Raw genomic sequence first — 27,843 nt, forward strand, 5'->3', positions numbered from 1 at the left:
TGAATTGCAGACGGGTTTTTATAAGAAAACAAAAATAGCCAATATAAAAGCTCTGGCTAGGAAGGCATTAAATGTAACAAAAATGTTAATTACATAACTATGTACATACTCGTAAATTTATGCACATGATTCACTAAGTCACAGTTTACTAGTTTTTTTTTTCCCCATTTTTACAATTAAGATGGAGCATTTGGTTTTTAGCCAATTTTTTGATGTTTGTTTGAAGTTGGTGGCTGAGCGAAATGCATTGGGATATTTCAAGTCTTCTCTTAAATATGTATTTCTAATTCCGTTTAAGTATTTAGTTAATAAGGTGTTGGTAAGGAAGATACCTTAATAACACGTCCGTCGATTAGCCTCTCGCAGTCCCGTCGAAAACGACCGCTGCTTACTGCGGCCGGCATCACGGAATCGTCGAAGGTGGTCAATGTGTGCGAGCGAGCGAACGACACGTGCTTAGCCCTGGAAGGTCATGGTAACCTGTTGTTTGTAACAACGTAATAACAGAGAAAACACTTAATTGTGAAGTAAGTACGTTATAAAAACTTACACTGATCAGGTGATACAGTTATTATTCAGAAAACGGTAATCTTTTTTGTTATTGGGAGGCAGTAAACGGCCGTAAAATGTAATAAAGGAGAAGGAGAGCCTAAATGTGAAACTGCACATTTCGTATCTTTTATAACCCCTGCTTGTATCACCGTGAACGTGAAACTATTTCAGATTGTGAATATTGTCATACGTTTAAAGGAGTCAGCTTGCAGAAAATGGTCCGCGCGCGAGTCATTTAGTTTGGCAACCTGTAATAGATTCTAGCTCTACTTTTGTAACACCTGATCGAAATTTAATAAAGACTCCATTCATAGATGTTTAATTAATCCTGAGAAAGTTATATTTTACCTCTTAGTTTTTATTACTAGTTTTTCTTTTTATAAAGGTTAACATTTTGTACGCCAGCAGCGCCTAAACTTGTCAAAAGCGGTTGCACAAGCAACACCATCGATCCACATTGGCATTCAAACTACAACGTGCAGCAGTGACCTAAGTACTACGTGTAGTTTTTGTGTACTAAGTAAAGGGTTAGTTTTTGGAGTTACACATGGCATTCAAAGGCACGATAAGTTGGTGTTGTATCTATTTACACCAATCATTTCTTTATTGATATCCAAAGCAAACTCACAAATCAACCCTTATTTTTACATTCTCATTTCAGTCATTTTTGTAACAAGTCCAACGGTTAAAGTGTTATTTTCATATTCATACACTAGTATCTCTGACATCCTTTGAAAAAAGCCGTACACAATAGACTATGTCTTGCATTAAACTTACCTGTGAGGGGGTATGGTGAGAGGTGGCGGCGGAGGCGGAGGGGGTATCGGAGTGTGGGCGGGACAACTGAAATTAAAAACAAACATCTTTGAAATTTTACTGCTTGGGATTTTTTTCCGTGCTTAAAGGTAATTGGATCGATTTGAGGCGGAAAATTTCACCTGATTTGGTCTTTAAACAAAGCAGTGATTGCAAAAATTTGATTATAGCGAGGGCTCCCTGGTCAAACCCAATAAGTCGAAATAATTGACTGTTGAAAAAAGAACACTATATGTAGAAGCATAAATTCGAAATTTTTATGAATTATTTGATCGAGTTATTGAGCTTGACCAGGGAACCCTCGATAGGTCGAAATATTTTCATTTTCTTTATGTTCGAGGCTCAACAGCGACCACGGCGCGATGTAATTGATAACTGATGAATAGAAAAAAAAAACTCTCGCAATGAGCAACTCAATTAAGCTCAAGATCGCACTCGACGTGCTGCTAAGTGAACTATGCTCGAAGTTTCTGTACGTGATCGAATCAGAAATGAGGAAATCCATATAACCGTCATCGATATAACTCTTAAAGTTTGAAAGTTGGAGTGGCAATAAGGCGTGAGGTTTTCGTGTAGGTTTCTGCTATATGTGTGCGTTTTGCCTGGATACGCGTGTGAGTGAGGTTATGTCTGAGCCTGCGTTACTATTGTAAGTTGCTTGAGAATATCATTTCATTTAACAAACGTACAGTCACGAGCGTTAATTTGGGACTAACCTATGGTCGAATATCTTTCATTTTGTGCGACATTTCAAAGGATTTTTTGACGAAATGGGTCCCAAATTAACGCTCGTGACCGTATTTATTTTAGTTTTCAAAATAGTCATAAAACTAAGTTTTTCAATAAAAATTTTGACTTATTTGTGACTTACAACAGGAACGTCTTTAAAACACCATGAACTTAAAAATATTAAAAGGATGAATTAATACATAATGGTGATTTATTATAACGTAATTTACGATAAAACTATTTATTAGGTAGATGAACTTTTTGATCGTGTAATAAGAGATTGACTTACTTTTCAACAACCATGTAAAGTAATCATTTTCTGAGAACATTATGTATTTTGTCCATTATTTTTTCAAGTTTTAGCGAATTTAATACGTACCCCCTTTGAACTTGTAAAGTACTCAATGGGTTAAGATGTTTTAAAATTAGAAATGTTTAGATAGAAAATAAAACTTGAAAAAAAGATTTCTTTTACCAAACGTTACGAGACAAAAATCCAATGCATTTATTCCCGGTTACGTTACGGATTGACTCCTAACGTATTTTACACTTAATCTCAAAGAATCAATGCGATAAGAACAGCCGAGCCCTATCCTATTTGTGGAAGAAATCCCAGAGTTAGGATTTAACAGAGCAAACCCGTGGTTATCCTTAAATGGCTTAGGCGAAATGTTGCAAAGAAAAACATCCATTGAAATGTTTAGTTAAATGGAAAAGGGTAAAAGGGTTCTATTGTTCTTATCTTGAAATAATATAAATTCGTGTCTATGTATTTTTTTTATTTTCATAGCGTTTATTTTTCATTCTTTATTTACTTCGCCACGAGAATAATGAAATGAAAGACTGTTTAAATAATAATATATTATATAATACATAATAGCAGCTTCACTGGATGTCTTAAATATGTGGTGTTCTTGTGTCGGATAAATCATGTTAGGACTACGAGTAATAAAAGCGGTGCTAAAAGTTACAGTTTTAGAGAACTATAAAAAGAGAGCAACGCAGGAAAAGTTTGATAGAAAGAGTGCAATAAACTCATCCGACCAATTTGTTTCGAAAAACAATATAGGCCCCTACGTAGGCACGAACAAATTGTTATTAAATTCACTATGAAAATCAAATAACTTCATGGGTAATACGATTTTACGACAGGGGCATATTGATCAACAACCAATATCAATTTCATGAATCAATCAAAAAATAACCTTGCTTCTGCCAGTTTTATTCAAATTACTTTAGTCAAAAATTATTTAAGATAATCTTATGTTTGATTGTTTCTGGCGTAACTTTATGGAGGTCAATTATTATTGAACAACAAATGGAGGAGCATATAAGGTAAAACTGTGTCATCCATAAAACTTATGTTCTCCAAAAATATATACCTCGTTGAGTTTCTTGCCGGATTCTTCTCAGCAGAGGTTTTTCCGAACCGGTGGTAGATTTTTTTTGACATTCATAAGTGCTTGTTATAGCCTAAATTGAATAAAGATATTTTGACTTTGACTTTGAATTTGACATTTAAAATATTTTAAGCCGTATTCCTCTTGCAACTTACATATACGCAAGTAAATAATATTTATTATATTCATGTGGGAATGAGGGTGGATTAATATTAGAATGATTTGATGTAAACGAACGACGGAATGACTGAAGACTAATGTGGAGTGAATGAGACGAACAAATGAGTGAAAGAGGATGAATTACGATTGGAGCCTAGTTGCTGCATGTGTTTTCTGTTTTCTATTTTCGAAAAGTTTGTTTCCTTCAAAAGATCCTACATTCATATTACGAACAGAGCTATGTAAAGCTTGGGTTATTTTAGCACCCTGGGATAGATGTCAAAAAGTTTGAATATCAACCGCAGGGCCCCTGTTTCTGCGTCAGCAGATAAGAATAGAGTGCTTATGTGTTAATATTGTGTAGATGACAGCATTTTTCACTTCACTGTGTTAGGAATTTTAAATTTCAAATGTTTATAAAACATCACAAGCATGTTTCAGATGATGGTTAAATAAGAGTTAATTTTTTGACGAGGCCTGTTGCTAATAGGTATAATTATGTATTATAAAATTATTCTGTATTATAGTCCTGTACCGTATTGACGAAGCTTACATTGTAGATTATGATTTGTATTTATGTGAATAAAGTACTTACTTGTTTATCATAATTACATCAGGTAGCAAATTATTTAATTGATTATAGGTACCTACTTACTTAGGTGAAATTGAGTCCCAAGATTGTTCTTTAAAAGTTCATGTTGGTTGCAAGAAGTATTTAGATTTTTCCAAGTACTGCAATTATACGTATAATATTATTAGTTAACCAAAACTTAGATTTATGTTATGGCGAAAATAAATAAGTGTGCTTCGTTATGTTTTGGCAACAAATTTTAATAATGTTGGAACTTTGTTTTTTTTTTGTTAAATTTTGGACTGAGTTTCTGAATTTATATATTGGAATGGTGTAAGAATACTAAGAATGTTATGAAAAAGCTCTGTAATTATGTCTGACAGTCAAAATTGTATGTATGAACGCCAGCAATACCTAAACTTGTCAAGAGCGGTCGTGCGAGCAATGCCGTCGCGTCGACTTATGTTGGCCTTCAAACTACAAAGTTAAAGGAACCGAAATATAAAATTAACCTAAATAACTAGAGTATTAAATGTACATACACCTCGTAGACATACACACATAATAGGTACACACTAACACAATTAGAATAAATACAGTAAACCAACGCATATCAAAATAAATATATATAAACTACACATACAGAAGATATAAAATACATGCATACACATATAATTTATATCTTCTGTATGTATATAAACAGAGAACACACAATACAACTCTAAAAGAGGAACTGTCAAGCCGGTACGCCCCTGCGATTCCGCAACTGTCTGATGTCACTTTACAACACAAATTTAATAATTTCATAAGCGGGATGCGATATATAACTTATGTCTTGTTTATTTTTCGAATAATTCAATGAACCCTTTCCCTGCTCGTAAACTCGTATTTATGCTGGATCTAGAGGCGACATAAATTGACGTTTTATGCTTTAGTGCATAAGGAAGAATCTTCGACTTAGATCAAGGGAGGGGAAGGGAGGGGATCAGGTGCCAACAGCCACAAACAAAAAAGTATTTAATTGCTTTTAATAAGTAATTCGTAATTTATACAAAACTAAAATTCAATAAAATCAATCAAAATAAATCAATGAAACTATTACCTATCTAGTTATAGCAATGCATGAAAAATAAAAGGTACCGAGTAAGTGAACAATTGTTTCTACTGTTGCTATTTAATTTTTTCGTAATCGAAGTGAAAAGCAGAAACCCTTTTCCCTCTCGACGTGTCTATTCACCCTCACCGTACCGGCTCGGGTGGCTACCTATATAACATCTCGGGTAAAATGACCGGTTTTTTTGCTCTTGTTGCACAATATACAATTGTACAGCTTTTCCATAGTCTGACCGTCTCCTTCTTCGTCTCTCGATGATAGTTATTTCGCATCCCGAATAGCATATAATAATTTGACAGCTACTTACGGTATTATTGAAGGAGGCCTCGGCAGCGAGCCTCCCCTTGTGACTGACGCGATTTGATCCGCATTGTAATTCTGCGGCCAACCCGCGTTATCCTCTATTACCGATCTGAAATAGTAAACATTTACATTCATACCAGATTTTTCGTTTTTATTAGCAGTTTTTATTATAAAATGTAAGATATTTTATAAACGAGTAGTGGTGTATGCTAGCGATCAAGTGTTTGAGTAGATTGGTTGAGGGCGCCATGGAGTAATTTGATTTAGCACACTCCATAGGGTAAATCAATGGGGTTTAAATCTCATAATCTATACTATCTGGGCACAGGATTCCTCTCAGGATGAGGGCCATACTGGGACAGAACCATATTTTCAAAAAAAAAATGCCTAAATAGTCTATCGGGCCAAGTTTCGCTGCAGTGCAATTACTTACATTTAAAGTTATCGAATCCCCTTTTTGATAAAAACGTCACAGCAAACAAATGAGCACAGTTTGGATGCAAGCCAAAACCTGGTATCCACTGATAACAGGGTATGGAGTAGATTTCACCAGAATATAAAACCGACAAGCCACATAGGCTTTTTATTACACCTGTGAGTAAAAAGGATTATGACGGCAGTTAATTAATTCTATTACCTACCCCTAAATTTGCTTTGTGTTGAGTTAGCAGTAAAAAGTTATTTATGATGAGGTCACCTGTCAACTGGGGTATTCCCGGTAATATAGCTACCGTGTTTTATACGTAGTGAAGGTTGAAGTGTCGTTAAGTATTATGGAACACTAAACGTAACTTTAAATGTACTCATGGTAATGTAACCGACGTTGTGGCAGGACCTAAATAGAACCATTTTAGGATGAACTGTGCTTACTTAGGTACTATATAACCCGTTAACGTCAGTGGAATAGTAAAAGTGCTTCCTGGGTTACAAAAGTTATACAAAATAACATCTAAATTATATGAAAAGAGCTGTTGTTCGCGACTTCGTCTGCGAATTCCTAAAATGTTCCAGGAATTCTACCTAAAACTTCAGTGTCGCAAGCTGTCTTTATACCAAATTTAACTATGATCGGCTGAGAACTGTAATTGTGCATCTAAAATAATTAGGTAGGTACTATACTATGTTAAAAAAAACATATCTTTTGACCCAATCAAGTGCGTACAGAACCATGTACAGTCGCCATCAAATATTTCGGAGCGGCCAAGGTGATCAAAAATATCGTGACATGAACTCTAATACCTTAATAATAGAGTGCATGTGCGATACTTAATGATGACTGTACAGTAACATACAATAAAATTTTGTATAAAAAATTGGGCTTCGAAAGAAAACAATACCTACCAATAGCTTTTGCACACGGTTTCGCCGCGCGTGAATTGGGATGTTCCAATTTTTGACAACATATAATAAATCGAAAACCATTTAGAGAAATAAGCTTTGTGAAGCGTTTTCAGAAATCAGATTCCAAAAATATGATAAACTGAATTAAATAAACAAAATTTAAGTAATGACCCTCATTTGACCCCAGCAGTGTCTCGTCACAAAGTTATAAAGCCGGTCTACACTCTTAAGCAAATTGACAGTTTGAAATTTGCTGTCCTGGTGATAATAGCAAAGTGACAAAGATAGAACTTTAATTACATGATGCGCACCCGGCTTTAAACAGTTGTCATTAATCGTAAAGTCCGAAATGTATGTAATGTATTTCCAATGTATTTTTACAAATTAAATTATTAAATTACTACGTTACAAGTTAATACAAAAGAATTTAAATATCAGATTTAAATAAAAATATCTATTTACTATCGCACCATTAAACAAACATAGAATAATCGAAGCTCAAAGAAAGAAATAAATAAAACTTTTTGTCATGGTTCATTTAAGACCCTAAGCCGTGCTTGAATTATTGTCAAATTTAAAACAGATTATGATAGTACAACCTGAATTTTCTAGCAATGGAACTTAGCTTTCTCACTGTGACGTCATCCAGCGTAAAAAAAAAATTAAATACTCATCCAAATTCAAAAACAATGAAAACGGTATCTTAAAATATCCTATTCTTTCCAAAAATAAAATAAAATCTCTAGGTTGTTTTTTTTTGGTGCATCCCAATTCGGGACAAAAAGTAGGCTATGTCACACTCTATGGCCCAAAAACTATCTCCATGACAAAAATCATGGAAAAGACGGACAAACATACAAAGACACACACTTTCGCATTTATAATATTAGTATGGGGGCCAATCAACTATTTTACTGAACTTTGAGCGTCTCCCGCGTTACTACAATTGTCTGGGCGTTACTAAAAAATCGTACTTCAAAACAATATTTCACGGTTTAAGGTGCGTCGTCTTCCATACAAACTTTGGTACATCAATATTTCTTCCACAGACGTTATTTCGACGCGATTTTTTGAGGATAGTTAGTTATGGGCATATTGTTGTCGCAAATCACAAAATGGAGAGGATCTATAATACCTAAATTTCAGTATGATGCAGTAAATTTTGATCCATTTTACTGTGGTGTGAGTAGCTAATGTCAAATATAATCTGTTGTAAAAAGGTATTGACTATTTCGGGCGGTCACGTGACCACCTAGTTTGGCTCAGTGGTACCAATTCTTAGAAGTATGTAGTAAGAGAAGGAGTTCGAAACTCGATGACGCATAATGATTCTTTTTCTTTTTTTTTTTACTTTTTTATGTTTATTTACAAAGAATAAGTAATAGCATTTCGATAAAGTGCAATTAACCATGAAATTCAGTATTTTTAAGTCAGGTCAAACCAAAGAAAGTAATGTTTTTTCTTGAGGTCATCAATCTACTCTTTTTATCAAATAGCTGGCAAACTAGCATGCGGGTCACCTAATGGTAAGTGATCACCGCCGCCCTTGGTCACCTACAGCATTATTAGGACTGCGGGTGCGTTGCCGGCCTAAAAGGGAGGAGGGGGGGGGCTAAATTGGGCGGTATGGGGGCAGGATAAAAGGGGGGAGGGGAGTTGGGCAAAGGTACTATTTCACGCCGGTATTCAGATGGAGGTTGGTACTACTCCGGTCGAGCCGGCCCATTTGTACTGCAGTCAGCAAGTGGTTACAGTAAGGCTCTACCACATGAAAACTTGCTTGAACAACTAGATGCCTTCAAGAATGTTCTATGATGATGATGATGATGATGATTCCTGTAGTCCCTCAGCAGGGACATAGGGCTCGCAGTAGGGACTTCCATGCGTCACGGTCCTGTGCTGTGGCTTCTAGGTCTCGCCAATGGTACCCAATTAGGGAGATCTCCTTCTCAACCGATCGTCTCCAGGTGATTCGGGGTCGGCCTGGCCTCCTACTACCAGCAGCTTGCCACTCCAGCGCTTGCTTGGCGAGATGAGCATCGGTTCTCCGCAACACGTGTCCGATCCAGCGCCACTTCCTCAATAGGATCTCCTTATCAATTGGCTTCTGGCTCGTCAACTCCCACAGTCTAGTGTTTGTAATGGTTCGTGGCCAATAAACTCCTAATATGCGACGCAAACACTTGTTCACAAAAACCTGGAGTTTACTGGTGATTGCTTTCTTGACGAGCCAGGTCTCACACCCGTACAGGAGAACCGATTTGACATTTGAGTTGAAAACTCTGATTTTTGTGCGCCGTGTTATTACGTGGGACGTCCAGACCGGTTTGAGTTGTGCATATGCGGCACGAGCCCTGTTTATGCGCGCTTCGACATCTGCATCGGTTCCACCATTTGGGTCAACAACACAAGAATGTTCTATACTTATTATTAATTAATAAAAAGCTTGTAAAATAATGGCGTATCGCAACAAAAGCGTAGTGTAATTTGTTTGTTACAATTTCACTTAGCGGGTCAAAATTTGAATGGTTTGGCTGTATGTAAGTAAAAACCGGGTGTTAGGATAAAATACCTAGCCTAGCGTTATTTACTTTCATTGGCAGTCCTGAACTTAGATAAACTTTCATAGTTCTCGGGCAAAATATCACACGTGTTGTAAAATGTAACTAAATATTTTGCATACATTTTGCGTAGACGCTAGCGCCATGCCGCGGTCATATAAGTAATATATTTTTTGGAATTCCTTGGTACCCTATCACAAAAAAACCGGCCAAATGCGAGTCATTTGGTGTATGGGAGCCCCCTTTAAATAATTATTTTATTCTGTTTTTAGTATTTGTAATACATAATCTGTGAAAATTTCAAGTGTCTGACTATTACGACTCAAGAGATAGAGCCCTGTAACAGTCGGAACCCTGCACTGCTTTCGTGAGGAAACCTGCACAAACCTGCGAAGCAATTCAATGGTGCGTTTTTTTTTTATACGACTGGATGGCAAACGAGCATGTGGGTCTCCTGATGGTAAGAGATCACCACCGCCCATAAACATTTGCAAACCAGGGGAATTGCAGATGCGTTGCCAACCTAGAGGCCTAAGATGGGATACCTCAAGTGCCAGTAATTTCACCGGCTGTCTTACTCTCCACGCCGAAACACAACAGTGCAAGCACTGCTGCTTCACGGCAGGATTAGCGAGCAAGGTGGTGGTAGCAATCCGGGCGGACCTTGCACAAGGTCCTACCACCTGCAAAAGCGTGTGAAGTGAAGTTCCCAATCCGCACTGGGCCCGCGTGGGAACTATGGCCCAAGCCCTCTTGTTCTGAGAGGAGGCTGGGATGTAACAGATGGACGGACAGACAGACAGCGGAGTCTCACCAATAGGGTTCCGTTGGCACGTTCCCTAAAAAAAATTGTACTAAAAAAGAAAAAAAGTCGCTAAAAAAGACACTAACAACGAAAGCATTAGGTTATATCGGTTGTAATATTCGTCTAGCAATCATAACAAAATAGGCTGAATGAAAGAGGTTTTAAAGAAACTTAGAATGAAGTACTGGCTGGTTAGATAATTAAAAATATAATGTCATGGAAATGTCATCCAGACTATCACCACTAGTCACATTTATTTGTATGTCAGTAATTTTTAAATTTATTGTCGTCTTCAGTTCAATAATTTTAATGTAGAAGAATGGCGCTGTCTCATATTTCGTTTCCTAGATTTTTTTTACCGTACAACGGTAAAACCTACAAGACAATGGCAAAATTGACCTCCAATGGACAGAGCCACAGTTTTCCAAAAAACAAACAAGTTTATTGTCTGGAGGAAGGAAATATCTAAGGCGCTAAAAGGACTACAATATAATCCTTACAGCATAGGATATGCTGTGAAATCTGACACAGGTATAGTCGCAACACATTTTTTAATACTATAAAATTGAGTGTTTTTTTACTAAAAGTGTACCTACGCTTTGTAAGATTTTTATAATACCGGTAAACCATGATCATAGCAATTAACATTATAGGTATAGGATTTTCGGATGAAGTGTGTATTTTTTTATAACAAGCTTTTTACAAGCTTTTATTTAGTTTCACCTGTCCCGTTGTCTGTCTATCTGTCTGTCTGTCTGTAGTCAAATCTTGCAAGTATAATTTGACCAACTTCCAGTAGTCAGATTGACTTGAAATTTGGAATGATTATGTAATTTGCGTGACAATACAATAATCTGGTAGTGACATCCTGGTAGTCCGACCAGGATCGTCTCCGCAGGACGGAACTCTTCAACGGTTAATAGCATCGACTTGAAATTTGGTATGCAAATGTTTTTTGTGTGACAATGCAAGTACTGTCAACAAAAAGGACAGTTATAAAAAAAAAACTGTGATTAAAAATGAAATTTTTACCAAACCTTATTAAATTTAGTGGTTCAACATTTAGTGGTATCGATTTGAAACGTGGTACAGAGACGTACCCAGTTTGGATGACAATGTAAGTAGGTTCAGTCAGCGAAACAAAATGTGCAGTCAGCAAACAAAATACAAAATCTTGTTACATTTTGTATACTTATTAGTATTGATTCCAGCCAGTAGCTAGTTATAGGTGGTGCGCTGTCTGTCATCGAATCACACACACACACACACACACACATTCAGTCAGTATTTTTGCAAGCTTTATTTAACTTGCAATGTATGTATGTATGTATGTATGTATGTATGTGTGGTTCAAACCTTGCAAGTTAAATTCAACCAACTTCCAGTAGCCGGATTGTCTTGAAATTTGGCATACTTTATGTAAATTGAGTGACAATACAATAATCTGGTAGTGGCATCCTGGTAGTCCGGCTAGCATCGTCTCCGCAGGACGGAACTCTTCAACAGTTAATGGCATCGACTTGAAATTTAGTACCTATTAAATATATAATCCTAATGATAAATAAATTTGAAAGTTTGTAAGTGAGTGAGTTTGTGAGTGAGTATGTTTGTTACTTCTTCACGCTGAAACGGCTACGCAGATTTGGATGAAATTTGGTAAAAAAATAGTTTATAACCTGGATAAAAACAACTTGGATATTGAATACTTTTTATCCCGATATTCCCACGGGATAGGAATAAAATCTCGAATTAATAACCGCTAGGCTTAGAGACATGAAATTTGGTATGTACATAGCTGGACATTTGGAATAACACATAGGCTCCTTTTATCCTGATATTCTTACGGGATAGGGATAAAATCTTGAAATAACAACCGCTGGGTTTAGAGTCATGAAATTTGGCATGGTTGGTTTAATTTAACGTCAGTGAAAACCACGATGTAATTTTAGGGAATTCCCACGAGAATTGAATAAAATCCCGGAATTTCAATTCAACTGCTGTATCTATTGATTTACGCGTGCGAAGCCGCGGGTAAACGCTAATAATAAATATCACGGGACAATTTACACCAATTGACCTAGTCCCAAAGTAAGCTTAGCAAAGCTTGTGTAATGGGTACTAAACAACGGATAAATATAATTATATAGATAGATACATACTTAAATACATATTAAACACCTAAAACCCATGCAAATGTAGTGACAATGCAAGTACAGCTAACAGTAACAAACGTACAGTCAGCAAATGTACTAAAAATGTTTTTTACCAAAAACTTATTATTTATGTAAGATGTAATGTGTCATGGTTTTTTTTTCAAGATTTTATTTACTTTCACCTGTCCCGTTGTCTGTCTATCTGTCTGTCTGTCTGTAATCAAATCTTGCAAGTTAAATTTGACCAACTTCCAGTAGTTGGATTGACTTAAAATCGATATACTTATGTAGATTACGTGATAATCTGACAATACAATAATCTGGTAGTAACATCCTGGTAGTCCGGCCAGGATCGTCTCCACAGGTCGGAACTCCTCAATAGTTATAGGCATCGACTTGAAATTTGGTATGCAAATGTAGTTTGGGTGAAAATTAAAGTACAGTCAACAAAAAGGGCAGTTATCAAAAAAAAGCTTGTATTGTAAATTAAATTTTTACCAAAACTTATTGAATTTGCAAGCCATCGAGCAATTTTTAATTATTTTGTTTCTTGGAATCATATATAATATACATATAATTATATATATGTTTCTCATTCTCTTATTGTATGTTAAGTTTCAAGGTGGATGCAAGCCGCTTACAACCGAGGGAACGGGAGGTCTATGGGAGAGGCCTATGTCCAACAGTGGACGTCCTATGGCTGATGATGATGATGATATGTATGTTTCGTGATAATACAATAATCTGGTAATGAAATTGTGTTGGCCCGGTCACAGTTGTCTCCGCATGATGTAACTCTTCAACATTTAGTGGTATCGACTTGAAACGTGGTACACAGACGTACCTAGTTTGGATGACAATGTAAGTAGGTTCAGTCAACGAAACAAAATGTGCAGTTAGCAAACAAAATACAAAAACTTGTTATATTTTGTATATACCTATTGGTATTGATTCCAGCCAGTAGCTAGTTATAGGTGGTGCGCTGTCTGTCATCGAATCACGCACACACACACACACACACACACACACATTCAGTCAGTATTTTTCATTTATTATTTCGCAAGCTTTATTTAACTTGCAATGTATATGTATGTGCGGTTCAAACCTTGCAAGTTGAATTTGACCCACTTTCAGTTGGATAGACTTGAAATTCGGCATACTTACTCAGTAAATCTTGTGACAATACAATAATTTGGTAGTGTCACCCGAGTGGTCCAGCCACCAGCCAGACGTCTCGATCGTCAGGACGGAACTCCTCAACGGTAAATGGCATCGACTTGAAATTTGGTACAAAAATGTACTAATTTGGATGACAATGCAAGTACAGTCAAAAAAACTTCAGTCAGCAAAAAAGCTTGTATTTAAAAGTACAATACAAAAAATGATGATGATAATGATGAGATGATGATGATAACGATGATAATGATGATGATCATGATGATGTGATAATGATAATGATGACGACGACTACAACGACGATGATGATGATGATGAGATGAAGATGGTGACGACGATAATGATTTTTTTATTCGAATGGATGGCAAACGAGCAAGTGGGTCTCTTGATGGTAAGAGTCAGTAAGAGATCACCACCGCTCATAAACATCTGCAACACCAGGGGTATTGCAGATGATGGTGATGATGTGATGTTTATGATGACGATGATGATGATGATGATGAGTCGCGGGCAACAGCTAGTTATTTGATAAGAGCGTTTTATACCTGCATAACAACAAAGCCGAAAGAAATTTTTAGCAGTGTTATGTCTATGTTTTGCGTAGGTACCTATATGTATCACAACAACGCTGCTTGATTGATTTCAAAGAAAAGGGACGCTATTTGACATGTAAATGACACGAATTCACAGGGACTCTTCAACGTGATTGTGATTGTGACAAAGTGTATAATTTGAGTTCAGATAGAGATAACTAGTGTATGTAAACCTACTTAGTAGTCATTTCTAATTTAAAAAACTAATTTCAGGAATTAGACTAATTTTTACTAAAAATCATCTAATTGGACTCCAGTGGATCACTTAGAAGGTAAGACCTGCTTTGCTTCTTTTTGTCACAAATAAGTAATTTCACATTATCATCACAATACAAGTAATATGCAGTAGATCGACTTCATACTAGCGCACGAATCGACGCACGCACAGCCAAGCGTCAATTACACGACCGCTAACCAATGCCTCCAACCAAGCGCCACGCAGTCCGGTCGCTGGTCGCCCGCTCTATTCACCCTCGTTACGATTCCGTAACGTGGCTATATAGCGCTTAGTACTAACTCTTCATAAGAATGAGATTTTTTTGGGCTGATAGTTTCTGTTGTAATATTTGGTGGAAAGTGCTGGAAGAGAATTAAATAACTGATTTGTAAGATATGAGTTAGCAAAAAGATGTTCATTGACAACAGTGTTTATTTCGAGTAACTAACCAGGCAATACATAAAGAAAAAATATAACTATATAAACAAGTCTGCACAACAGACGTTACTTACTATCTACAACAGTTACAACGGAGAATTAGTGAAGATTGGGAACAGCAATTGAATATAAAAAAAAAAATTAGAGATGCGAGACTGGATTCGAAACCATGATCCTTCTTGAATGGCCATATTAGTAGGTCGAACTACTCTGTTACCACGTACCTTTTTACCCTAACTGAAGCGAAGGTTATGTTTTGGACCTGTGTGTATATATTTAAGTATGTACGTATGTTCCTATGTTCGCTCGTAACTACTCAACGGTTTAACCAATTGTGACAAGTGACGTCATTACATTTGTCTTATTAGCGTGAGGGTCACTTATTGGGTAAATAAAATTCTTATGAAGTGTGTGTGTGTGTGTGTGTGTAGATATAATTTTGTTGAGCTTAAATAATCTGAACTACTGTTGATGCACCACCTGCTGTAAACTACGTAGTCCTAATATTATTATATTTGGCTCTCTGTTGCCAAATATAAACTCCAGGCTCCAGCACTGCGGTGTGGAATGTCAATTTTGGATCTATATTGGAATCCATAACAACTTATGTCATAATGATATTTTGCCATAATGTCATTCCATAATTTTTTTCCTAATATTGAATATCCTAATGCTTATTTGCACTAATTTCGTAAGTACTAATTAACATATTATGTCCTTATACTCACATGTCCAAATATTGGTTGACATAATCACTTTTGTACTAAACTGGTTTGGAAACTTCACACACCGTTGAATCATCCCCCTTACCACTAATATAATAAATGCGAAAGTTTGTAAGTCTGTTTGTTTGTTTGTTACCCCATCACTTCAAAACCGCTGAACCAATTTAGATAAAATTCGGTACCTACATAGATAGTTTGAGTCCCAGAAAAGGCCATAGGACAGTTTTTATCCCGGGAAATTGCATATAATAGTAGTAAATAATAATACACTAAAAAAAAGGCCACTTTATAAATAATTTTAAATAAAATACTTTTCTGACTGCTGTTCTTTTTTGTAGGGGTCGCAGTTCTAACCTAACCTATTTTTCTGGCTGCGGTTCGTTTCTGTAGGAGTCGCAGTTCTAACCTAACCTAACTTACTTTTCTGGTACCGGTTCGTCACTGTTGGGAACTCAGTTGTAACGTAATATACTTTTCTGGCTCGCAAGTCGCTGTTTACCTACAAGTGCTCTGTTATGACAATTAATATTATGGATTTTAATATTATTACTCGTAAGTTTTATGTCTTACTATATTAGTACAAAACATATTAGGGATGTAGAGTATTAGGACATGTAATATTATGGCTTATGATTATTAGGACAAAAAATCATTAAGGCAAAAATAGGATATGTCAAAAGTGTTTATGGCAAAAGTGTTATGGCATTTGAGTTTAGGACAAACGATATTATGGATTACGAAGGGGACCCGTCAATTATATCTCCAGTCGAGTAAGCTGTGCATTATCCGTCAGTCAGTCATACAGTAGGTAACGTTACTCTTATTAATAAGTTATAAACCTCAACCAGTTTAGTGAAATTACAAAATAAGATAAAAGGTCAACTCGATTTTATGGTTCGGTACCCAAACCCTATTACTAAGACTTCGTTGGTCGTTTGTCCGTCCGGCTGTCACCAGGCTGTATCTCAAGAACCGTGAGAGTTAGACAGTTGAAATATTCACAGATTATGCGGCCTCTATAACAACAAATACTAAAAACAGAATAAAATAAATATTTAAAGAGGGCTCCCATAAAACAAACGTGTTTTTTTTTGCCTTTTTTTTGCTAATGTCCAATGAATATTGTATAGATGGTGCGCAACCCTTTGTGCGCGAATCAAACTCGCAGTCGGTCGGTTTCATTTCACTACACTTGTTTAGCAAAATCCCTCTGTTACGCGTCAGTGACGAAACGAACTCGCAAAGTCAACTCTATGATCTCTCTCTCTCTCTCTCTCTCTCTCTCTCTCTATGATAAAAGTCTGAATAAAAAAAAACTCCAAACGAAGGTCGAGGCCGGGCTGCCGCCTCACTCGCCGCCCTTGCCCTTCAACCTGACCCAACAGAGTCGCATCCGCTCCACCTACATCGATCTCGCTCGCTTCACTCGCTCGATCCGCAGCAGTGAAGATATTATTTTGGCGGAGCAGGTTTAGGTTTTTGATCAAATGACTTTTTTTCTTGGCCGGTTTATTAAGAATTATCTCCTAAATGTATGGAAAAAAGATAAACTTAAAATTATAAATGAGTTTTATTTTGTTCCTTCGTTTGTCTTTCCTTTTACTGTTTTTGCTCACTAAATATATTTAACTTTTCAGATTCATAATGGACTTCAAATTATTTTCTGAGACAAGTACGTAATACATAACAAAGTACAAAGCTAATAGTATTATTAAAATTCACCAATACTCTTAGCTTGTACTTTACCTATTATGCAATTGGGCCCGGTAGTCTCATGGATAGGAGCCGAAGATTCAACAGTTACTTACACCTCTTGCTACATAAGTACTAAATACCTTTACAGATTGATTAAACCACCGTTCTTATTTCAAAAAATGACAATCATCGAAAACAGTACCATATTGTCAAATAATATATACGTCTCTTTCAGTTTGGGCGTGACGTCAGTGAGGTGTCAATTGTTCGTTACCTATATGATTTGATTATTTATGACTTTCAATATTTTTTGATTTTACAAGATCTTGCGGATTAAATTGAGGAATATATAGGTTGTCACAAAAATATAAGTATAACCACTAAAGACAACATGTAGTATCGAATCGTGAATATAATTATTTTTTTGTTTTTAAGAAATCTATTGTTATAAAATAAAGATACAACTTTTACCATGAATAGACTTACGACTGATTACGATGAAGCATACCTAGACACTTGGTAAAACTATAAGCTGTAAATGTCTGCACTATAAAGATATTATACACCGTGTTATTTTTGATTGTTAACTTTGAGGGGGCACTATAGTCAAACGAAGTTAATTTCTCCAAGACACTAGAATCCTAACTCTTACTGTGTAAAAGATAGTCAAAAATTAAGTTAATTAATTATTAGCTGTAAATCCCACGATCGAGCGACGACATCCACACTGCAGCAGACAATAGACATTATTTTTCTAAGACTTAATTTCTTTAGGGGATTGCAGTTTTTCTCACTCACTTCTCAATCTAAGTTATATGATATAGGAATTATCAATGACAAAAGTAGAACAGCCATCTCAACTACTTTGTTTTTTTTTTTACTGCTGCTAAGAACTACGCTAAGTATACAAGATCTATTTTGGATGCTGCCTCTACTTTATGGGTGAGTAGGTAAGGGTAATTTTAGGACCTTGTAAAATAGTCTCCCTATTATTAAAAATGTTATAATTATCTTTGTTTTATTCTTTCATGCTCAAGATATCGTTTACGTGATTTGCATACTTCTATTTCGTGATATATTCGTACTGACGCCACAACACATAGCGGAGCTGTCTAAACATTTAAAAATTATCGGAACACGCATTTACGTAATGCACAATAAAAATATAATCATGTTCAGATATTCTTCAGCACCTAGACAGCTTCCACGCTTATGGTGGTGACTGTACAGTAAGTACTACATAATATATTTTTGTACCTATAGGTGAACTGAAATATTTACTTTGCTCACCCACGACCTTTATAATAATATCTTTATATCTTTTACTATTTCTAACATCTGGTAGTATGGTGAACGTTTGTGTTGCTCTAAAGATGAGATCTGGTCGAGTTCGAAACGCGTCAGTGTAGTGTGGTGGTGGTGATAGATGTGTTTGATGATTTGTGCGTATTCCGACAGTGTGCAGGTGGAGGAACTGCATGAACACACATTTCATGCATAAACGTAGCTATTATAAAGTCACGGGTGAGCAAAGCAATTGATTCAGTTCATTGATATTGTGAACCTCCGCAAAGTATAGGATTGCCGTTGGGGCCGAAAAGTACTCGTACTGCTAAAATGTATTCCTTATTTCTGTTCCTTGTAAAGGTTGCCTGGAAGAGATCGCTCTGAAGCGATAAGGCCGCCTATTGCTTACCTTAGAAAATCTCTATGTATATACTTGTGTTCTCTGTACTGTTTACTGTTTTTTGGTGTGCAATAAAGAGTTATTGTATTGTATTGTATTGTACTCGAGTGGAGACCGCGGATCGGCAAGCGCAGCGTAGGACGTCCACCAACGAGATGGACGGATGATTTGGTTAAAGCCGTGGGTCCACGGTGGGGGCCGCTGCCAACCGAAGCAACTGGAGGTTATGGTTGGAGCCCTCTGTCCAACAGTGAACGTCCTACTGCTGAGATGATCATGATGATGATGATGATTTTCATAACGTCTTCTCACTAAATTGACCACTTCTCACTGTGACCAGAGACCAATTCGAACAATGAACCACTTTCTAAATTGTCAATATCTTATAATGACAGTGTACTAAGTTTACAATTTCTTTAGACCAATGTCATTTCATTGATCAACCACATTGGTTACATACTCTGAGAATATAAATCCTATTTCAGGTTCATCTCTATCTGTTCATAATTTTATTCCGCATATTGCTAAATTTTACATTTCAGAATACTTTTGCGTTATACTGATAGGCTGCATGACCTATTGCTTCTTAGACCACCTGTGTTTTAGTTTTTTTAGACTAAATGATACTATTCCATACATCTGGTTTTCAGTAGGAAAATCAGTACATACAGGTATTCATGCTCCTACTAATAGGAGAATTAGTATAATATTGTGTTCGTGCTCCTACCAGTAGGAGACTGTAGTAGGAGCACGACCTTGCATCTGTTTCGAATAATCCAAGCTATACCAGAAAGAGGGCGCTCGTGCCTAAAATACCATGCGCCACATTACAAAATCGAAGATTACACAAGAAAGTGTTTTTTTTGTGGAATATCTTATTTTGGACATCTGGTATAGTGGGAATTTTAATGAATAATGTAATAAGAAATAGAAATATAGAAATAGAAATAAATATTTATTCTCTAAACGCACAAAAATAATAACGAAAATACAACAATATGCGAACTCGCGAAGTATAATATAAGTAATGTAGTATTTTGAAAAATGTGATATTTTAGGCACGAGCGAGGGAAAATCGCTGCGTGGCTATAGCTACCGTCCTGCACAAAGGGAAAAATCCCTCCCGACCCGTGGTCCAACTGCTATCTGGTTGCACCACGGGAACCTAAACTTACCCAGGATGGTTCAATTCTCAGACTACTTTTTTTTCTGCAACTAATTGCTGTAACCCGTGGTACAACTGAAGGGCTATTGTCCAAAGGGCATATGAACAATTGCTATGTTGAACCATTTGCACCATGGGGAAGTAAAATTACCTTGGGTCATGTGTATCAGAATAGGTACTATCATTACTGCATTTTTATAAAATTAAAAGTCGCATGAAACCCAACAACTATGTAGTTTATTCTGAATACAGTGAAACCAACAGTCCGAACCCCGATTCCACAGAGTTCAAGTGGTAGTTCAACTAGTTGAACTAATTGGACCCACCCAGTAGGACCATGGATAAACATACTTTCCAGAATTGGACTACTGATTTTGCTTCTCCGTGGTGCAATCGGTTGACGATGAGTAAACTTGCTTCCCCGTGGTGCAACCAGTTGGACATAGTAGTTGGACCACGGGTCGGGAGGAAAAAAAAGTTCATAAGATTAGTTCCTAAACCGCAATCGGTTCGCATCAAGAAGGAATTTTGCTCATACGCGTGTAGGGTGAGCACTGAAAGACTCCGGTCGTCGTCAAGCAGCTAATCATCAATTGAGTAAATAGGTAAGTATCTCTTGTAAGTATAAATATATTCAGATGTAATCTCGGTATTTCTCGCAATTTGTGGGAATTCTTGAACGAATTTCTACCACTTGGTTGAAATACTGGGCATACCGTTCAAAACGAGATCCGATTTGCTTTGGAGTCAGAATGTTCTTTATTTATCGTAGAAACATGTAGATGCCTACATGTAGCCTGTATTCTCATTATTCATACTAAATACAAATAAATATATAGGAAGTAAAGTTCTGAATTTACCGTCGAAAACTCCAAAACAAATTCCTTCGGATCTAACAAAAAATGTACTTGGAATGATTCAAGCGTAATCTAATCGCTAATATAACGCAAGCGTAATACTTGCAACATTTTTATAGTATTAACTTGCATCCCGCAGCAACACGCTTGAACGCATTCAGGTCTTCCTCGAGCAGCTAGCACAATAAAGCTCTACACCTGGAAATTCACAACTATATCTAAGAATTTTTATTATCTGGCACACCCACGACACAAAACGACAATTGAAAACATGGAGACTGTACTAGCTCCCCAGAGGTCCTCGCTTACTACCGTACGATGCCCACCAGCACCGTCGTAAAGCGTTAGGTCTGCCCTTTTAAGGACACAGCAGTACCTGTCTTGAAAAATTACACGGAAATTCTAAAGCTTATGAGGAAAAAGACCCTCTAGATATATATATAACAACCAGACCACGATAATGATGGTGATGATGATGATAGTATTATCCACGTATAAATAAAGATTCAAAATATGAAACGTCGTTTCCAGCAGGATTCTACATACCGATAGCTTCAACGAGGCTGTTTCCTTTCCAGCCTACTATGTACCACTACACATGAACTGTTTTACGCATCAGGGTAGTTGACACACTTATACAGCATTACGGCCTTCCGTTCTTCAGCTTTCCAAAATGACCATTTCTGTACCTCGGTATACATACAATACAAAGAATTATCGCAACCTTCAACTCAAAAGATAACTGCAATCAAGACTGGTAGGTAGAATAAAACACGGAAAGATTTCGTCTCCAATATTCGAAGAAATAGGAGTAACACTCGCATGTAATGCATGATTATCAAAGTATGTATGTCACAAGAGCATCATATGTGGTTACCAACTTGAGCACAATATCATACTCGACAATCTCCAAGTCCAAAGCCAAAAATCACATAAGATTAGATTCCTGGGACTCTAACACGATTCATCTAATTCTATATCGTCGCATATGAAACACTCATATTATCTAGATATTTGAACATTTTAAGGGCAAAAGTACAGTTGATACAAATATTCGTGACCCGAAAAAAAATATATGAATATTTTGTAGTAGCTTACGCCGAAAGCCTTCCGAAAGCCTAGAAAAGTGATGCAATAATTTTTCACTAGTTGGCGCTGTCTATTTGCATGTGTGCGTGAGCTCCTAGTGTCCGTATAAGGCTGTACCTGACACCTAAATTTGAGCCCTGAAATCTCAGAATTGGCACACTATTTCCGTTCGACTGTAGTCTCAAAAAATCGGCAATTCTAAATTGTTTTCGCAAATAATAAACTCAACTATTAGTATTCTACGGATATTCTAAAAATTACAAAAAAACATCACGAAAATTCGACAGTCTGATTTTTAACGCCATCTGACGGGACTTTTACCATGAGCTAACGTGAGCAGCCGCCTTAAAGTTGAATATTTCGCACACTGACCACTGAATAGAAAAATTGTCTTAGAAACCCCCCAATCGTTTCAATAGACCTATCTAACGATATAGGATTAGTCAAGAAGAAAAAAACACCCCCACATTACGTCTATGGGAGTAACCCTAAAAAAAATGTTAACTTTTTTTTTATTGTACCTCTTCGTCGGCGTGACGGATATGCATTCATGTCAAATTACAGCTTTCTAGTACTTAACGGTCTCTGAGCTTAGCCGCGGACAGACAGACAAACAGACATGGCGAAACTATAAGGGTTCCTAGTTGACTACGGAACCCTAATAAAAAGTAAGCAACGTCTTTTAACCAACTTCAAAAAAGGAGGAGGTTCTATGGGTTCTCTATCGTTTGCCCTAATTTCATATGCCTGAATGTATCGTTTTCTATAATTTTCATTTGTCATAAAGTAATTTATTTCTGAAATAGTAATTTCTTCAGAGTTGATATTAAACTAACCTAACCTAACCTACTGCATTCTATATGATGACATTTAAAAAAATCCTGAAAAAGCACGGTTCTATATATTTTATGGCAAACGTTGGTATGGCAAGTGAAATTTGGGCAAATTAAATTCGGGCAAGTAAAGGTATAGGTACGGGTTCTATATTCCAATGTTTGTATTTTTTTGTGTATGTTCAACGATTACTCAGTCAATTGTGGACAAATTTTCAAAATTCTTTTTTTATTCGAAAGAATACTCTTCTTAGGTGGTCCCATTGTCTTTAAGTCAAGATCTGAAATGGGATCCTAGGGAAATGGCGGGCAAACCTCAAATTTTATTGGCACACCTATGGTTATTTTGGCATTTTCAGTATTAAGATAAGGATTTAAATTCAGAAAGTATCATTCGGTAAACTGGACCTGATGAAGAAGTCCGTAGATGACCAATGGAACTCGTCAAAGCTAAGTAATGCTCGCTCGTCTCTAAACGATTATGATTAATATATACATACCTAGATAAGCGACTAAGAAAAAGCTTTAAGGTAATGATTCTTTCGAACTTATCTGATGCTGAAGCCGGAAGGTGGGCAACGGAACTCTGTTATAAAACAACGTAACTAAGCTGTCTTTGGGCTTAAAAGAATCGTTGTTAGATGTACTTTGGCTACGAATCACTAAAAAGTGAGAAATACAGACACTTTTTAACAAATTAGTAAAACCGACTCTAAAAAATAAAAAAATAAAAAATGGAACCGACTACAAAACCCTTGAAACTGGGTGAAGACCAAAAAGTTGCACAGCGTTAAAGCTGTGTTAGCACGTAGTTTTAATTTCCTTTAACTTTTTTAATTGTGTGTGACACGAAAATTAATCATACATTTCTATGCATAATTTTCGTGTCACAATGGAAAAAGTCAATGGAAAGTATAACTACTTGCTAACGCAGCTTTAACGGTGTGCAACTTTTTGGTCTTCACCCAAATATATTTTTCTTGGTACCTACGAGTACTAGCTCGATGTCGGTGACTCGGCACGACCCAGCAGGAGGGATTGAAACCCATAGTATGTAGGTGAGGTAGACGACTATTGAAAATACAAACTGAAATATAGATGCACAGAAAAACCAGAAAAATAAGACCATCACTGGGAATCGAACCCAGGTCCTCGGTATTCCGTTCGTTGTATTTTCAATTTAGGTTTTACGGGATGACCGTAAAAGTAAAAATTTGAAATAAAAAATACAAAAAGATTCCAAAAAACCAATCTTAATTAGACGACTATTGTTCCACTCCTGCTGGCTCGTGCTCAGTCACCGACTTCGAGCTAGTAGGTACTTACCTAGAATAATATTTTCAAGGGTTTTGTAGTCGGTTCCATTTTTCGTTATTTTTTTATTTTTTTGGAGTCGGTTTTGCTTTTTTGTTAATTTAAAGTTATTTTGCAACCAGTAGAAATGTTTTTCTTTAGAAATGGAAATCAGTAATATTCAGCTTTTTAGGCTTTACTTCTAGCCACATTTCATCATTCTATATCAACAGGACTTCATATTAATTATAAGTAAGCTACCTACTTAGGCTATTTATTCATAGATTTTAATTGTTATAAATAAACAGGTATCTTTTTGATAATTTAGATGTAAAAACATTACTTATTTGCTGTTTCTGACTGTCTTAATGGCCGCCTTCAACTTAAATGAGTTGATCCGGAAGTAACGGGCTGAAAGCACTGGAGTAATAAATAAGCTTATGATTGTTTACACAGTGAAAGCACATCTATATGCAGGCGGATATCAAGCCATTGTGAGTTTAACGGTATCCGTACAGAGTCCCCTCCGCTTGTAGTGGAAGGGGGGGGGGCATTAGTTCAAGAGTTTTATTTCAATCCGATACTTATCATCAGTTCATAAGAAAAGTAATTTTGACAGAGAGTCAGGAGCAATGTGATCCGATAAGTACCTATAAGGGTTTCGGTTTCCCTTTTTAAGAAACCTAAAAATAGCACATAATTAACTAAAGAAGCTTGTATGGCTCCATTCGGTTTCGCAGATATGTTTGTTGTCTATCCATTTATAAAGAATCTCTGCACGAATAGCCAATGAAAAGGAACGTGGGAGTGGGACAGAAAGTTTTATATTCCTTGAAAAAAAGTACTTAGGTAAGTACTTATTGTTAGCAGCGCTTGCGGCTATGATGGAGTAATGAATTTTGAGAAAAAAGTTACTGAATGAAAATAATTACCTACTGATTAAAGGTCACATCATGGTCTGCCTAACAGCAATTGGTATCGTTGTTCACGTAAAGCAAAAAGTGTTTAAAAAACTTACAGTACGTACCTACGAAACCATCACCATGCCAACAAAAAACAGCTATGTTTTGTGCCACAGTTTGACCATGATAATTTGAAGTTGTACTAAAAATACATGGCAGGGAAGAAGAAGATCTAACTAGGTCTAACTAGGATACTAAAAAGGTTGCGACGGATTAAAGGACTTGAGGTCGCGGGTAGGCAAAAGAAATATTTTAGTTCATTGATATGGACCTCCTAAAAGTAACGCCTGATTTAATAAATTATAAATAGGTATGTCTAATTTGAAATAAGTTTTATTCGGATTTGAGCACAATAATAACTTCAGTGATCCTATTATTTTCCGCGCGTCAACGTTTCCTTGGACTGTTCGGTCGGAAAGTGAAACACATCGAAACATTCCTAGCCGCAACAGCCGAGTTAAATATAGTTACGAAGTTATCATCAACAGTGTTCGAGCTGAATTTCAAAACTATTCAGTTTATTTATTTATGGCTTCATTCTCAGAATATGTTATAGATATTTATTTTGTTATCTATTTTTTTATTAACTAATGCCGGGTTTCAAAGTACCTACATGTAAAACCATTCGAGGATCTATATAGATCGCTCGGCTACCAAAGCAAGTATAACATGATGAACCAGTCAAGCCCTGCAATGTATTACCACTTGAACATTATTCGTACGTAACGTGAAACCCGTTGTAAAAGGGATTGCTAAGAGAACATTTCAAAATAGTAATATGAAAACTTGTACTACGTTAGATTTGGGGGCACAGTAGTGCCCCCGCCAAGACGATTCCATTTAAACGAAGCGGAGACGTACGTGTGTGTCGAGCAATCACAGTATAAGGAGTGAGGCGAGATGTGAATTTTAACTTTTAACTTACTATATTCATCGAAACTGCATCTTTGTAATAAATGCTTACTCGTATTTTCAAGCAGCACTTTTTTAAGTAATTAGTGGTTATAAAACTACATAATAAAAATATAATCATAATAAAAAGTTAGGGCGTCTGTGAGTTTTAGCTTTATATTATTAAACTGTGTCTAAATTATTCTGTACAGCGTCTTCTGACGGTCTTTTCTAGGTTTTCTTAAGTTTTTTTTTAAATTGGACAATTCACTTTATAGCTTATAACATTGTCTTTTCACGACAGCTAATATTTTTCAAATTTACTTCTGATTGAGGTAGTTTGAAAGTGTTTTAACTTTGGTGAATTTGCCTTTTCGACAGAAAAATACCTCCCATATAAAAACTATTTTTGGAGCTTGGATTAGAAAGTTTTCTCGACTCCCCAAATTAGATAACAGTAACATCATGATTTTTATTGGAAAGATAATATCCTATTGAGTGTAAGACAGATTGTGAAAATATAAATACAATTGTGGCATTGAAGTTGAAAACGAGTGAAGATTATCAAAAAACGCTGTACAAAGCAATTTAGGCACAGTGAAATACATTTTTGCACTGTGATTGTATTTTTATTTTGTAGTTTCATAACCAATGACTATTACAAAAAAGTGCTGCTTGAAAATTAGCATTCATTGCAAAGATACACCAGATCAGGCATGCCCGGATTTTATCGTGGACAGTCTTTAAAAAAAAGTAAAACTTATTTGAAGCAAATAATTTACCGTACTTACTGTTAATGTGTGTTACTATAGTACCCGCGGGATAGCGATAAGCGAATTCTACGCAGACGGAGTGGCGGGCAACAACTTTTTTTTATTAAACAGCTGGCGAACGAGCAGGCGGTTCACCTGATGGTAATGCTAAATATATCAATCCCTGTGGTCAGAGAATTGATCATATATGTAGTATATATTAACTAGTAACTATAATTACGAGTAGATTAAATCGGCCCTCAACTCACTAAAATGAACCCAAAATAATTAAAGCTATTGGTGGTGTTAAAAAGAATACCTTAGTTATTTCGTTTATGAATGTTACTGTCTCCCGTTACATTTTAAAAACCCGGCCAAGTGCGTGTCGGGCCACGCGCAGTTTAGGATTCCGTATAACCTATAGTATAGTAGGTATGCGGCAAGAATTAAGTTTTGATTGGGTACTTTTTGTCAGTTTATCAAACCTATTATACTGTGATAGTTTATCTTTGCAATTTGTTATAAATACTTTTATGACCATGATTTTTTTCAGATATTTCAAGCCAACAGTTTGGCTTGAGAGGGGGGGGGACACTTGCCTGTAACAAAAATTTGCATTTATATCGAAAAATAATCTTAAGAAATCCATACTAATATTATAAATGCGAAAGTGTGTTTGTGTGTTTGTCCGTCTTTCACGCCGTAACGGAGCGACGAATCGACGAGACGGAGAGATAGTTTATGGACCCGAGAGTGACATAGGCTACTTTTTATCCCGGAAAAATGCACTGTTCCCGGGGGAACAGCACGCGATAACCGAATACCACGCGGGCGGACCCGCGGGCTAAAGCTAGTTTGTAATATTTTGAAAGACCTATCCAACGATGACAACGGGAGTTGTGTATGCAAAATTAGAGGACCGCATTCTGTGAATAGTTTTGAACTCAGAAAAGCTGCAAATTATGA

The 27,843-nt window shown here is 36.4% G+C and overlaps 2 protein-coding genes and 1 long non-coding RNA gene across 5 annotated transcripts in view; 1 reads left to right on the forward strand and 2 right to left on the reverse strand.

Moving 5' to 3' along the window:
- Window positions 1-6,012, reverse strand: part of LOC141439507 (uncharacterized) — a 9,686-nt gene extending 3,674 nt beyond the window's left edge. The window contains exons 1-4 of the mRNA XM_074103794.1: window positions 5,999-6,012; window positions 5,649-5,753; window positions 1,330-1,395; window positions 333-462 (exon numbers count right to left, since the gene is read on the reverse strand). Coding sequence (XP_073959895.1) covers window positions 333-462; window positions 1,330-1,395; window positions 5,649-5,753; window positions 5,999-6,012 — 315 coding nt within the window. The remainder of the gene's footprint in view (window positions 1-332; window positions 463-1,329; window positions 1,396-5,648; window positions 5,754-5,998) is intronic.
- The window catches only part of Pdp1 (PAR bZIP family member Pdp1), a 167,080-nt gene that overhangs the window by 137,114 nt on the left and 2,123 nt on the right, over window positions 1-27,843 (reverse strand). The gene's annotated exons all lie outside the window — the stretch shown is intronic.
- On the forward strand, window positions 8,825-18,358 carry LOC141432316 (uncharacterized). The gene is made up of 3 exons (XR_012451814.1): window positions 8,825-14,545; window positions 17,291-17,325; window positions 17,584-18,358. It is a non-coding gene; the product is annotated as an uncharacterized lncRNA (long non-coding RNA).

This window comes from Choristoneura fumiferana, chromosome Z (assembly GCF_025370935.1).
Source record: "Choristoneura fumiferana chromosome Z, NRCan_CFum_1, whole genome shotgun sequence".
NCBI classification, from domain to species: domain Eukaryota; kingdom Metazoa; phylum Arthropoda; class Insecta; order Lepidoptera; family Tortricidae; genus Choristoneura; species Choristoneura fumiferana.